The 14,148-nt window shown below is 32.7% G+C and overlaps 1 protein-coding gene across 1 annotated transcript; it reads left to right on the top strand.

The window, feature by feature from the left end:
- The first annotated feature begins 10,848 nt into the window (after positions 1-10,848).
- Positions 10,849-12,263, top strand: LOC102587722 (uncharacterized). Its single transcript, XM_006351578.2, has 2 exons — positions 10,849-11,528; positions 11,843-12,263. The coding sequence occupies exons 1-2, from the start codon at positions 10,898-10,900 to the stop codon at positions 11,875-11,877; spliced, it is 666 nt and encodes a 221-aa protein (XP_006351640.2). The 5' UTR covers positions 10,849-10,897; the 3' UTR covers positions 11,878-12,263.
- The last annotated feature ends 1,885 nt before the right edge of the window (positions 12,264-14,148 follow it).

The raw sequence follows: 14,148 nt of genomic DNA on the forward strand, positions 1-14,148 counted from the left end.
CATGGTTATCGTTAAGAATTCGAACAGCTTCATTTGATGTGATGCTAATTAGGAATATAAGAAGTAGCATTAGTATTATTCTACTTTGAGATTTCATGTTTGATTTTGATGAAATGAGAATACTATATGAAGGATATGTTTTCTTAAGAAAGATGTTTGTTAATATGGTTACGAAGATAACATATGAGTGCTATTTAAACTCATGCAATAACGTGTTAGTAAGACTAGACCCTCATATATACTTTTCTTTTACGTTTATGCAAGAGTTTTGACTGTTGACTTATTTGGGTTCACTAAATTTTTTTTTGAATTGAATGAGTCACATACAATACGAGGAAGGGTAATACAACTAATAAGAAAGAGGAGAAAACAAAAAATTAACTTAGACTCCCGCGAAGTAGGAGCGGACTGAGTCGGTATTCGTCTACGAGAGGCGCACTCATATGCCTTTCGAGGCGACATGGTCTAAGCCCGGTGAAATAATGAAATAAAAAAAGATTATGATGTCAAAATCTTGCGCCCTTCAGCAAATGATTCAGGTTCATGAGAAGATTGAACTGAGATGAGGTAAGCTCGATCTTTTGTTTTTGGCAAATAGTGGATCTACAGATGTAGTGGCTGGTGAACCGCTTCTTCTTCTTCCACGAAGATTCAGTCTTTTCAAAAGAAAGAACCGACCACATCGAAAATTTACGCAAGGTCTTCAAAAGGTTAAGAAAACATCAATTGAAGATGAACCCCGTTGCTTATAACCCGCATTTCTCTTGGTATACCCACTTGTGTGCCTCCTAATTCCGTGAAGGCCTTGGAGCATGTGCGATTTATTCAGGATCCTTGTCAAGAAAGAAGTTAGTCCCTTATTCTTTATTTTATGTTAAAAGGTCTGGACTCGAAGAGGGAGTCGATTCACGTACTTCACCATTTCCTGGGTCCTTATATCGCCTTTCGTTGAATACTGTCTAAATTTCAAGAAAGAAAGGCTTGGTACTTATATAAGAAATAATACTCGGGTTTGACATAAGTTTATATTTTCATACAATAATATACCCCAAGTTATGTTATACTTGATAACGCTCAAATTACTCACTAAAATAATCAAATGAGTAAGCGTTTGTTAGCAATATAAATACCTAACAATAGAGTCGGGATCGAATCCCATAGGAGTGATCTAAATCGAAGAATTCAATAAGGAAATTAAGATGCAAACTAACTCATTGTAGCAATTAGAACAAATCGGTGAATGATTTTTTTACCAAATTTAGGAGAAGAGTTTGAGATCAACTATCACAATTCAACTAAAAACAGAGTTTAAATAAGTAAAAGACGATCTAGCGGTGTGGGAGTCAGTATCAACTTCAAATAGGGGTGCAAATGCTTGCTCAACAATGCTAGACTATCATGGCTAGGCTAGGTAATCATAAATGACACAAATCTTCTTTTGATTTTAAGGTGTCACGGAATCTCCTTCCGGTCTCATCAATGTGAAAATACAAATCATACCAATATCTTACGAAATCTCTCTTTCGAGCAGACTTGACAGTTAGAAGCGAAACTACAATTTCTCTTTCGAGCAAACTACAGTAATCAAATCTAATTTGCAAGTATTAAGCTATTTACCCACTTCAATTAATTTCTTTAGAGTATCAATCAAAGATCTAAACTAGATTTGAGTTTTCAACCTTAGCCCATAAATTGAACTCATGCTAAATAGTTCAAATTCATGAATAAATAGCAGAAAAATAAATCAAGACACTAGGCCCACTAAATTAGTTAACACCCAACTCCATAATCACACCCCTAGAATTGGAGTTTTAGCCTAACATCATAAAAAGAAAAAAAAATTATACCAATTATATTTTCAGTCACCAAAGTGTTGATAATCAATAATAATCTTCAACATCCACTTTGAATTAAACCCTCAATTGTCAATTACAAAATTGTTCAAAACCCCAAAACCAAGAAAAATTCCAAAATTAATTTTCTAGAGATAAAACGATAAAACTAAAAGTGTTAAGATACATTTTCTCTCATTTGGAATATTTATAATTTCCCCAAAAATTTGTCCGAAATTCCATGCACAACCTGATCGACGACATTAGTTGGGCTTACCTACTCGATCGGCGAATCACCGTCTTATTCTTCAGCTCACCCTTTCATGGCTTCCGGCTTCATGCTTCAGGTGTTTGAATCTCAGTTGGCGAACTCGATTGAGTCAGCCTTTCAAGTTCGGCGAATCGCCGATGACCACCTTGTTCACCTATTTTAGCCTTCAGTTTGGTCTAGCCGTCTGCCACTTTAGGCGATGAGATTTTTACCTCGCCCAACTGCTTCGGCGAATCACCTTTTGCACTTTACTTCGCTGACATGCCTTGAATATTTTTAGAAGTGAACTGTCACTTTAGACGAGGTGCAAACCCATTGGGTGATCCGTCCATTGTATTAGGCAATCTTCAGCTGGGAGTTTTCACTCTTTTCAATGTTTTTGACCTTTTTCTCATACATTCATCCTTGCCTTGTCTTTTAGCCTTTATAGCTGCAAAACATCAAAATATCATCAGATAAGAACATAAATAGGCATTGAGGACGCTATTTGTTGAACTAAAAGGCCTCACATGAGTCAAAATCTTAGACTCATCAGTACTCCATAGCTTGTTAATTATTACAGAACTTGTGTAGAGAGACACAAAAGTTCAGTTTCGAAATTCACAAGTACTTATGTCGTAAAACGCTTAAACAAAATATTCCGTACTGCCTAACTTAATATTCTTACAAAACTTACGTCGAGCGAGACAAAAATTCAGTTTCAGAAAGTTTTACCGTAAAAGGCATAACAAGTTATGTCATACTACATAACTTAATTGCTACGAAATTTGAGCTAAACAAGGCAAAAGTTAAATTTTATAACTCACAAGTCGTTAGGTAGTAAAAGGCATAACATAATTTAAGACAAAACTTATGTGAGTGAGAGAAAAACATCTCTAAAATTATGTTGAACGAATTAGGTTAGAAAATAATTTTAATTGTGAATAGAAATTGGTTATTGGGCTATGTTGGAGATTATTTTCGAATGAGTTATATGATTATATGAGTCAAAAGTTAGCCTCATTAAATTATCTTGTATTCAAATCATAAAATTTTGGACGAGTCGAGTTGATATTTGAGCCATATTTGACACCCCTAAGAGAATATAATCTTCCTATCAACTTTGTGTTCAATTGTCGGAGTCCTCTTTCAAACCTCTAAAAAATGTACTTTCTACAACTATTAATGCCAAGAAAATAATCAATATTATAAAATATTGTAATAATGTAATATTTTATTTTAAATAAATATAGTTAATTATAAATTTTTCATACATCTTATAAATATTTTACGTAGTTTATAAATATATAAATTTAATTTTAAAAAATTTGAAGATTCCATGCATAAATTATCGATTAAACATAAATAGTTTGACTCTCGAAAAATGAAAAACGTCACATAAATTGAGATAGAGGGAGTAGTATCTAGTAAAACTATTATTATACTTTATAATGGCTATATATAACATATCCAACAAAAAAAACTTTTAACAAAATTTCTCATGAATTAATTTAGACTAGATATCAACCTAAATTTTGATGAATGCGCTTAAATGAATTGAACTAAAATGAAAGTTAGTCAATATTCAACCTAAACTTGAACGGATGGGCCAACTTTGTCACCTCTAATATATATACCGGAAGTCAAGGTACGTATAAAAAGATTGTGCTTTGTCATATTCGTGTCAAATAAGTTGCTAGCATTTCCTTGAAATTAATTTTGATATAAATTTCAATCTTGAATAATACATAATTACAAAATAAGAAGAGTAGAATAAAAAAATTCAAAATACTTGTATCACCCCAATTCAGCCCATATGAGCAAAAACACGAGATTACAATGGGTACAAATATATTTTTTTGTCAAACAAATTAATGTTTCTCTGAAAGAATGAACCAATATGTCCTAGATTATTTCTATCAATACATTTAAAAGTTTATTAATATCTTTGTTTAATTTAAGTTATCGTTAGATTGTTAATATAATAGATAAGTCAGGACTTATATATTCAATCCGTAGCCACGCCAAATGCAATTTTAGTATGTGGGTATTCATTACAAGGAGGAGGATGAGCAAAGTACTCTTTGCGACCTGCAAAGTTTCTTTGAGTCACTTGGCTTGTTATTTGATTAGGAACATTGGTGCCTGGATTCGAAGTTGGTGGACCAACAGGACGCCATTGTAGAGATTGTAACAAAAGATATTTCCCTCCCTTCAAAATATCCACTTCTCCTTTTTCATTGTTATATTTAAGAATTCGAGCAGCCTCATATGATGTGATGCTGATTAGAACTATAAGAAGTATCATTAGTAATATATTGCTGCATGCCAAAGGAGATTTCATGTTTTGTTTTGATGGAATGAGATTATGAGAATACTATATTATGAAGGATATATGTTTTGTTTAAGAGAGATTTTGGTTAATTAATATGGTTATGAAGAGAACATATGAGAGCTATTTAAACTCATGCAATAACGTGTTAGTAAGACAAACCCTCATGCAAGAGTTTTGAATGTTGATTAATATTGGGGTTCATGACTAAGAATTATTGAATTGAATGAGTCACAAATAAGAAAGAGGAGAAAATGATAATTCTTACTTTAATCTCTAACAAGAGAATTAAAAGGGGTGGGTGTCAAATGGGTGGAATTGAAATTGAAGAAGTTATAATAAAATGATCATTCACACATATACATCTATTTTGGAATAATTTTTAATTTTTGCTCTCAAATATGATAGTATGTGAATTTTTTTTCCTTCTACATTTTAAGTAAAAAACCAAGTGTCTGAAAATGTCTCTGACATCAAAATAACAAACACAGTAACTTTTTACTCGACAGAAGTTTATATTTTTATATCATAATATACCACAAGTTATGTCATACGTATAAGGCATAACAAGTTATGTCGTACTGCATAACTTAATTCTTACAGAACTTATGTCGAAAAAGATAAAAGTTCAATTTCAAAACTCATAAGTATTTATGTCGTAAAATGCATGAATAACAAGATATCTTGTATTGTATAACTTAATTGCTACAGAATTAATGTCGAGTGTGACAAAAGTTCAGTTTTGTAACCACAAGTTAAATTATAAAAGACATACCAAGTTAGTCATACAACATAACTTAATTCCTACAAGACTTGTGCCTAACGAGGCAAAAGTTCAATTTCAAAACTCACAAATCGTTATGCAGTAAAAGACATAACTTAATTTATATAAAATTTATGTGAGCGAGGAAAAAAGGTCTCTAAGCTTATGAGCGGTTTAAATTACAAACAGGAATTGAGCTAAGTTGGAGATTATTTTAAATGGGTTATGGTTATATGGATCCAACGTTACCCTTATTACATTATCTTGTATCCAACCCAAAAATTTTGTACGAGCCATTGACACCCTGAATAGAATATAATCTTTCCATCAACTTTTTGTTCAATTGTGAGTCCTCTTTCAAATCTCTAAAAAATGTGCGTTATGCAACTATTAATTTTTGCATCAAGAAAATAATCAAGACTAAGAAACTAATGTAATAAATGTAGTATTTTATTTTATTTTATATACAGTAAACATTGAATCTCTATAATAACTTATTTGATCCAACTTTTTAACCATTGGTACTTCAAGGGCTTGATAACTTGGTCCTGATGATTTGGTTGAAATTGGAAATTTTTCTAAAAAGTTTATGTTTCACAATGAGAGGCTCAACTATAAAGAGAGTGTAAGAGCCAGATCTCTTCACAAGTTTTTTTCAGCTTGAGAGAGTCAACTGGCAACACAAAAGAACATATATATCAAGTATTATTCATAAGCAGTTTTTGTTGTATATTTTATTTCTATTTATTAAAATTAAAAAATATTTTTTTTAAATCGCTGACAAGGCAGCGAAATTTCCCTTCCAATTTTATTTTTTTAATTGTAACTCAAACATTCACATGTAACATCATCAATATTGTGTCAGAGGGAAATCTCTTCGTCAGGAGCGATTTTGCCCTTTTAGTTTTTCTTTTTTTTATATGCCCTTTTGGAGTTTTTGACAATTTTTTTTGCTCTTTTAGCTCCGGACTCTAGAAAAACTGTAATAGTTCTTGCCATGTCTGCTTCGATAAATGTTTTGGCAAATAGAGGTGGAACTGTCCATTACACAAAATCTTCCTCTGAGTAGTTCATCCTTAAGTCTTCCTTTGTTAGTAGATCAACCACCTGATTTTGCTTCCTAAGGTTGTGTCTTATGGACGGGTTCTTCAACTAAGTGTATAGTAAAGGACAGGGAAAGATGCTATAATGGTTAGCTCCTTAGGGGCTATATAGTGGCTATCTTCTAGATATCAGTCTAAATTTTGATGGGCTCGAATGAATTGGACTGAAATAGACTGAGATAATAAGTAAGTGGATCAATAATAATCAACTCAAAGTTAATTAAACAAAAAGGAATTTTATACGAATCTCATAATGTTAAGAGTAATAAGTAATATGTTACATTCTATTCCTACTCTTCCAAATTATAAAAAATCTTTAAATTTGGTGAAACCCAGATACATCCCAAGCGTCTCGATACATCGGGTAAAGTTATGTATTTGAGAATAGGAGAGAGTGGGGATTTTTGTTCAAATGGTAATTTTTTTTTAAAAACATGATAAAATAAGTTGTGTATTTAAGTAAAATTGAACAAATTATGAATATATGGGCTAACTTTATCACTTCTAATATATACGCTAGAAGTCAAGGCATGAAAAGATTGTGCTTTGACATTTTCTAGTCAAATACGTTTGCTAGCAGTTCCTTGAAATCAATATTGACATAAATTTCAAACTTGAATAATACATAATTACAAAAAAAAAAAAAAAAAAAAAAAAGTAGAAGAAAAATACTTGTATCACCCCAAGTCAACCCAGCCCAACTCTTCCAACATGTTATGCCAGATATGAGCAAAAACACAAGATTACGTACAATGGGAAAAAATGAACGAATATATCCTAGATTATTAATTTCTTTGTTTAATTTAGGGTTTCGTTAGATTGTTAATACAATAGGTAAGCCAAGAACTATATACATTCAATCAGTAGCCACACCCAATGCAATTTTAGTTTGCAGGTATTCTTTACAAGGAGGAAGAGGAGCAAATTCTTTGCGACCTGCAAAGTTCCTTTGAGAAACTTGACTTGTTATTTGAGTACGAGCATTGGTTCCTAGGTTCGGAGTTGGTGAAGGAACAGGACGCCATTGTAAAGATTGTAACAAAAGATATTTGCCGCCTCCCTTCAAAAAATCTACTTCTTTTTCATTGTTATCATTAAGAATTCGAGCAGCGTCATTTGTTGCGATGCTAATTAGGAATATAAGAATTAGCATAAGTATTATTTTGCTGCATGCAAAAGGAGCTGGAATAATGATATTGCTATTTTGAGATTTCATGTTTGTTATTGATGGAATGAGAATACTATATGAAGGATATATTTTGTTTAAGAGAGATTATGTCAATTAATATGGTTATGAAGAGAACATATGAGTGCTATTTAAACTCATGCCATAACGTGTTAGTGAGACCCTCGTACGTTTTCTTTTAAGTTTATGCAAGAATTTTGACTGTTGACTATTTTGAATTGAATGAGTCACATACAAGACGAGGTATTACAACAAAATGATATTACTCTATAGGGTTGAATTGAAATTGAAGAAGTTAAAATGACCTGAGTCATTCAAACAAATGTCGATATTATAGGGTATTTTTTAATTTTTGTCCTTAAATATGATGGTGTTTGAATTTTCTTCCTTCAGCACTTGAAATGAAAAATAAATGGCCGAAAATTTTCCTGACACCGAAACAACAAATAATTCTTTTGTTCAACATAAGTTTATATTTTCGTATCATATAATATATATATATATATACACACGTTATGTCATATATGTCTAAGGCATAACAAGTTATGTTGTACTGCATAACTTAATTTTTACAGAACTTATATCGAGCTAGACAAAATTTTAGTTTCAGATTCCACAAGTATTAATATGTCGTAAAATGCATAACAAAATATCTCATGCTGCATAACTTAATTAATTCGTACATAATTTATGTTGAGTGAGTAAAAATTTTGTTTTAGAATATCCACAAGTAATACGTAAACGACATAACAAGCAAATTATATTGTATTCCATAACTTAAATTATTTCTATGGAACTTGTGTCGAGCAAGCTAGACCAAAGTTAAGTTTCATAACTCATAAGTTGTTATAGAGTGAAAAACATAATTGATTCATCTAAAACCTACGAGAGCAAGGAAAAAAATTCTCTAAATTTATGTTGAGTGAATTAGGTCATACAAATACTACAGCTTATGCCACATAAGTTAATTTCTATAGAATTCATGTCGAACGACGCAAAATTAATCTTCACTAAATCCATGTAAAGCAAATTAAGTCACACATAATTAGGATACTTTGATCTATAAATTTTCAGTAAATGAATAATAGGAGCAAAACTTAAATATATACCATCATATTTTAGAGCAAAAAATAAAAATCACCACTAAATAGGGCCAATCCGTGCAAATACTTGTTACTAAATTGACATGTCAATTTAAGTTATAATGGCTTAAAAATTGAGTTGGTTCATGAGCTGTCCAATTTAACCTAACTTATTTTGGTTTGAAGTCCAACTAGATATAAACCTCAATCTTGATGGGCTGAGATGACTTGGACTGAAATGAGTTGAGTTGATAAATGAATTAAATACATTCTAGTTTGTAATACTATGAATTTTATAAGATTTTGATGCGTTCAGATACATGTATCTCGGGATACATGGGGTCAAAATTAGGAGTAATTTGTTTTAGATTCCTACTAGTTTAGGTTTTAATTACTTAGATACAATCTAGTTTGCAATATTATATATGAATCTTACCAGATTTTTATGCGTATCTCACGATACATGGGGTCAAAATTAGGTGTAATATGTTTTAGATACATTGTATCCAAGTGGATTCGCAAGTAATCAATATTATAAAATATTGTAATAATGTAATATTTTATTTTAAATAAATATAGTTAACCATAAATTTTTCATACATCTTATTAATATTTTACGTAGTTTATAAATATATAAATTTCATTTCAAAAAAATTGAAGATTCCATGCATTAATTATCGATCAAGCATAAATTGTTTGACTCTCGAAAAACGAAAAGTGCCACATAGATTGGGACAGTGGGAGTAGTATCTAGTAAAATTATTACTACACTTTATTATGGCTATATATAACATATCCAATAAAAAAAAAATCTTTTAACAAGATTTCTCATGGATCAATTTAGGCTAGATATCAACCTAAATTTTGATGTATGCGCTTAAATGAATTGGACTAAAATGAGAGTGTGTCAATAATCAACCTAAACTTGAACGGATTGAACGAATTATAATTTTATGGGCCAACTTGTCACCTCTAATATATACACCGGAAGTCAAGGTACGTATAAAAAGATTGTGCTTTGACATATTCGTGTCAAATAAGTTGCTAGCATTTCCTTGAAATTAATTTTGATATAAACTTCAATCTTGAATAATACATAATTACAAAAAAAGAAGAGTAGAATAAAAAATTCAAAATACTTGTATCACCCCAAGTCGGCCCATATGAGCAAAAACACGAGATTACAATGGGTACAAATACAACTTTTTGTCAAACAAATTAATGTTTCTCTGAAAGAATGAACCAATATGTCCTAGATTATTTCTATCAATACATTTAAAAGTTTATTAATATCTTTGTTTAATTTAAGTTATCGTTAGATTGTTAATAATGAGATAGTTTAAAAGAAGGAGAGTATTGAGAGTTAGTTAGGAATACTTCAAGAAGTTAGTTAGAAGGTAGTTACCAAATTGTTAGATAAGTAAGTTAGTCAAGTAGAATATAAATACATAGAATTTAGTCATTGTATCACTTCTTCAAGAATGAAATCAAAAATACACTTTCATCTTCTCCAACTCTATTGTTTTTATGATTCATAGTGAATATCTTCATGGTATCAAAGCCTGGTTATAAACATCGAAGGAAATCATCTCTGTGTTACATCTGAAGATCAAAATCTGAAGAAGTGTTCGTCTGTGTATTCTGTTTGAAAGTGTGAAGATCAGAATCTGAGTTAAGTTTCCACAACTCAATTTGAAGAAGAAGGAAGATTGTTAACATGACTCAAGGGGTAACTGGGATCAAACTACGACTGGACACAGCAGTGTTGAGGGAAATTCTGGAAATCCAAGTTCCATTCCAGTTATGTCAATGAGTCAAGGGGTTGATTATAGTCATCCTCTGTTCTTGAGTCCTGCTGATATCAGTGGGGTTAATCTGATTTCATTCCAGCTTACTGGAATTGAGAACTATGCTTTGTGGAGTAGGTCGATTAAATTGGCACTACTTGGAAGAAACAAGATTGGTTTGGTAGATGGATCTTGTAAGCAAGAAGATGTAAGTGCAGAATTAAGAGGTCAGTGGGAAAGGGTGAATGCCATTGTTCTCTCATGGCTTCTAAATTCTGTGTCAAAGAGTTTGCTAGGAGGAGTAGCTTTTGCATCATCAGCTCAAGCTGTGTGGAATGACTTAAAAGAAAGGTTTGATCAATTAGATGGATCAAGAACCTTCAGTCTACACAAAGATATTGCAATGTTGCAACAGGGTACAGATTCTGTGTCTGTATACTTTACAAAGCTAAAAACATTATGGGATGAATTGGAGACTTTGGCACCACCTCCTGGATGTAATTGTGAAAAGTCAAGAGGTTTTGTGGATCATCTAAATCGCCAGAAATTGTATCAGTTCCTGATGGGATTGAATGAGTCATTTGGACAAGCAAGAAGTCAGATCTTGCTGATGAATCCTATTCCTACAGTAAATCAAGCCTATGCTATGGTAGTAAACGATGAATGTCAAAAGATGGCCTCAAGTAGGTCGAGTATAGGCCTAAGTTCTATGGGTAGTACTGGAATGGACCCTCTGGCAATGTACTCAAGAACTGGTGGAGGCTCTAGTTCCCAAGGTGTTAACAAGTTCAAGAGGAACTTTCAAGTGGTGTGTGATTTTTGCAGATGCAAGGGACACACTAAGGATCAGTGTTATAAGCTAATTGGGTATCCATCTGATTTCAAGTCAAAAAGGAAAGTGAATACTAGTACAGGAACTGGAGCTTACATGGTTGGAAATGATGTTAACAACTCAAGGAAGGATGATTATGAGGATGTGTCTGGTAGAGTTTCTTTCAATTATGGAGGTAACACTAATGTACCTGTGAAAAATCATATGAGTAATATAGAGGAATGTTCAAACCAATTACAAGGGTGTAATTTCACCAAAGATCAGTATAGTCAAATTCTCCAAATGCTGAAACAGAGTCAAGGAGGTGGACAAAATTCAGAAGATTCAAGCCATGCACATGAAACTCAGGCTAATACTGCAGGTAAAGTCTTGTTAGTTTCTGAAAATAGTCAGGTCTGGATTGTAGATACTGGGGCATCTAATCATATGGTGTCAAATTTGGATATGCTTACTAGTGATTCTGTTATTAAGGTTAAAGAGCCAAAACCTGTATATTTACCTACTGGGGAAGTGTCATATGTGTCTCATACAGGATTATGTAAAATATCTCCAAGAAGTGTGATTACAAATGTTTATCACATACCAGAGTTCAAGTACAACTTGCTATCAGTGAGTAAGGTGACTAAGGAGTTAAATTGCTCAGTCACTTTCTTTCCTCATTTTTGTGTGTTTCAGGAGCTTTACACTGGCAAGGTGAGGGAAGTTGGTAAAGAGGAGGATGGTTTGTACCTACTGCTAAGGAATTTGTCAAAAGAGCAATTGAAGCACCAGTCATTTGTTGTACCTGAAAAGAAGCTAGAGATACAACAGTTATCAGAAAAGGAATTGAATGTATGGCACAAGAGGCTAGGACATGGATCTGCACAAATGTTGAGTAAAGTTTTTCCTGTTAATTCAGACGTAGTAAAAAAAGTGCTAAATGAGTGTACTGTTTGTCCTTGTGCAAAACAAACCAGAAATATGTTTCCTGTTAGTAGTATTAAAAGTAGTCAAATTTTTGATTTGATTCATTTGGATGTATGGGGTCCATACAAACAGGCAACTTTTGATGGTAACAGATTTTTTCTTACAGTAGTTGATGATTTCTCAAGAATGAGTTGGTTATTTCTGTTAAAAAGTAAAGCAGATGTGTGTGTAGCTTTAGATTATTTTTTGAAGTTTGTCAAGACACAATTTGACAAAGTGGTAAGGAAGGTAAGGTCTGATAATGGAACTGAATTTATGAATGTTGTATGTGCTACTTTGTTTAAGGAAAGAGGTATAATACATCAGAGATCATGTCCTTATACTCCACAGCAAAATGGAGTAGCTGAAAGGAAGCATAGACATCTATTAGAGGTGACTAGAGCTCTAAGGTTTCAGGGCCATATTCCTATAAGGTTTTGGGGTCAGTGTGTTCTTGCAGCTGCTTACTTGATAAACAGAATACCTAGCAGAGTTCTGGGAGGTAAATCTCCATATGAAAGGATGTATGGTGTTAAGCCAATGATATCCCATCTTAGAATATTAGGTTGTTTATGCTATGCTAAAGTGTTAACTGAAACTGATAAACTAGCATCCAGGACCAAAGCTGCAGTACATATGGGGTACTCAGAAACTCAGAAGGGTTATATCTTGTTAGATTTGACTTCCAACAGTTTCTTTGTGAGTAGAGATGTGATATTCAGAGAATCGGTCTTTCCATTCTTAACTGTTTTAGATAAAAATGATAAAGGTCCTTTTGTAAATCATTTGAATAATGATATGCTGAATGTAGAATGGAGGTTAGGCTATGATAACATGATTGACAAGAACAAAGTTAATCATAGGTGTGTACAAGAAACTCAGCGTGATAAAGAATTAAACAGAGACTTGACTGATAATATTGAACAGAATACTGTGGAGGAAATAGTTCAAGGACAGGATTGTGTATCTAATGATCCTCCGACAGTGGTGAATAGAAGGTCTACCAGAGGAGTTCATCCACCAGTTTGGATGAAAGATTTTGTGTCCTTAAATATGGGCAAACAAGTGAAGTATCCTATAGAGGAGTGTGTTTCATACAGTCACTTATCTAAGTCTTACCAAGAGTTTGTTGCTGCAACTTCTATGCTAACTGAACCTACTTCCTTTGCTGATGCTAGTAGAGATCCTAAGTGGATTGAAGCAATGCAAGCTGAAATACAAGCATTACAAGATAACAACACTTGGAAACTAGTTGAGTTGCCTAAAGGGAAGGTTGCTATTGGATGTAGGTGGATCTATAAGATTAAGTACAAGTCAACTGGAGAAGTAGAAAGGTATAAAGCAAGGCTGGTAGCCAAGGGATATAATCAGAAAGAGGGCATAGATTATAAAGAAACTTTTTCTCCTGTAGTAAAAATGGTCACAGTAAGAACCATTCTAGCCTTAGCTGTGTCCAAGAGTTGGCATATACATCAAATGGATGTATATAATGCATTTCTAAATGGTGATTTAGAAGATGAGATATATATGTCTCTGCCACAAGGGTTTTCCAATCAGGGGGAGAATATGAATAAGGTATGCAGATTGGAAAAATCATTGTATGGGCTTAAACAAGCACCAAGACAATGGAATCATAAGTTTGCAGAAAGCCTCCAGAAGCTGCATTTCAAACCGTTTGCAGAAAGCCTACAGAAGCTGCATTTCAAACAAAGTCAGTATGATTACTCCTTGTTTACAAGGAGGACAACTGAAGGGACTACAATTATCTTGGTTTATGTTGATGATATTTTAATAACAGGAAGTAGTTTAAAGCTGGTGGAGGAAACAAAAAAGTCCTTACAACAAAGTTTTAAAATGAAAGATCTAGGAGAGTTGAAATACTTTCTTGGGATAGAGTTTGTAAGGTCAAACAGTGGAGTTGTCATGCATCAAAGGAAGTATGCACTTCAACTTATTTCTGAAGTTGGTTTATCAGGAGCAAAGACTACAGGAACACCTATGGATGTAAATGTAAAGTTGACATCAAAGCAATATGA

This window comes from Solanum tuberosum, unplaced genomic scaffold, assembly GCF_000226075.1.
Source record: "Solanum tuberosum cultivar DM 1-3 516 R44 unplaced genomic scaffold, SolTub_3.0 scf00130, whole genome shotgun sequence".
NCBI lineage: Eukaryota > Viridiplantae > Streptophyta > Magnoliopsida > Solanales > Solanaceae > Solanum > Solanum tuberosum.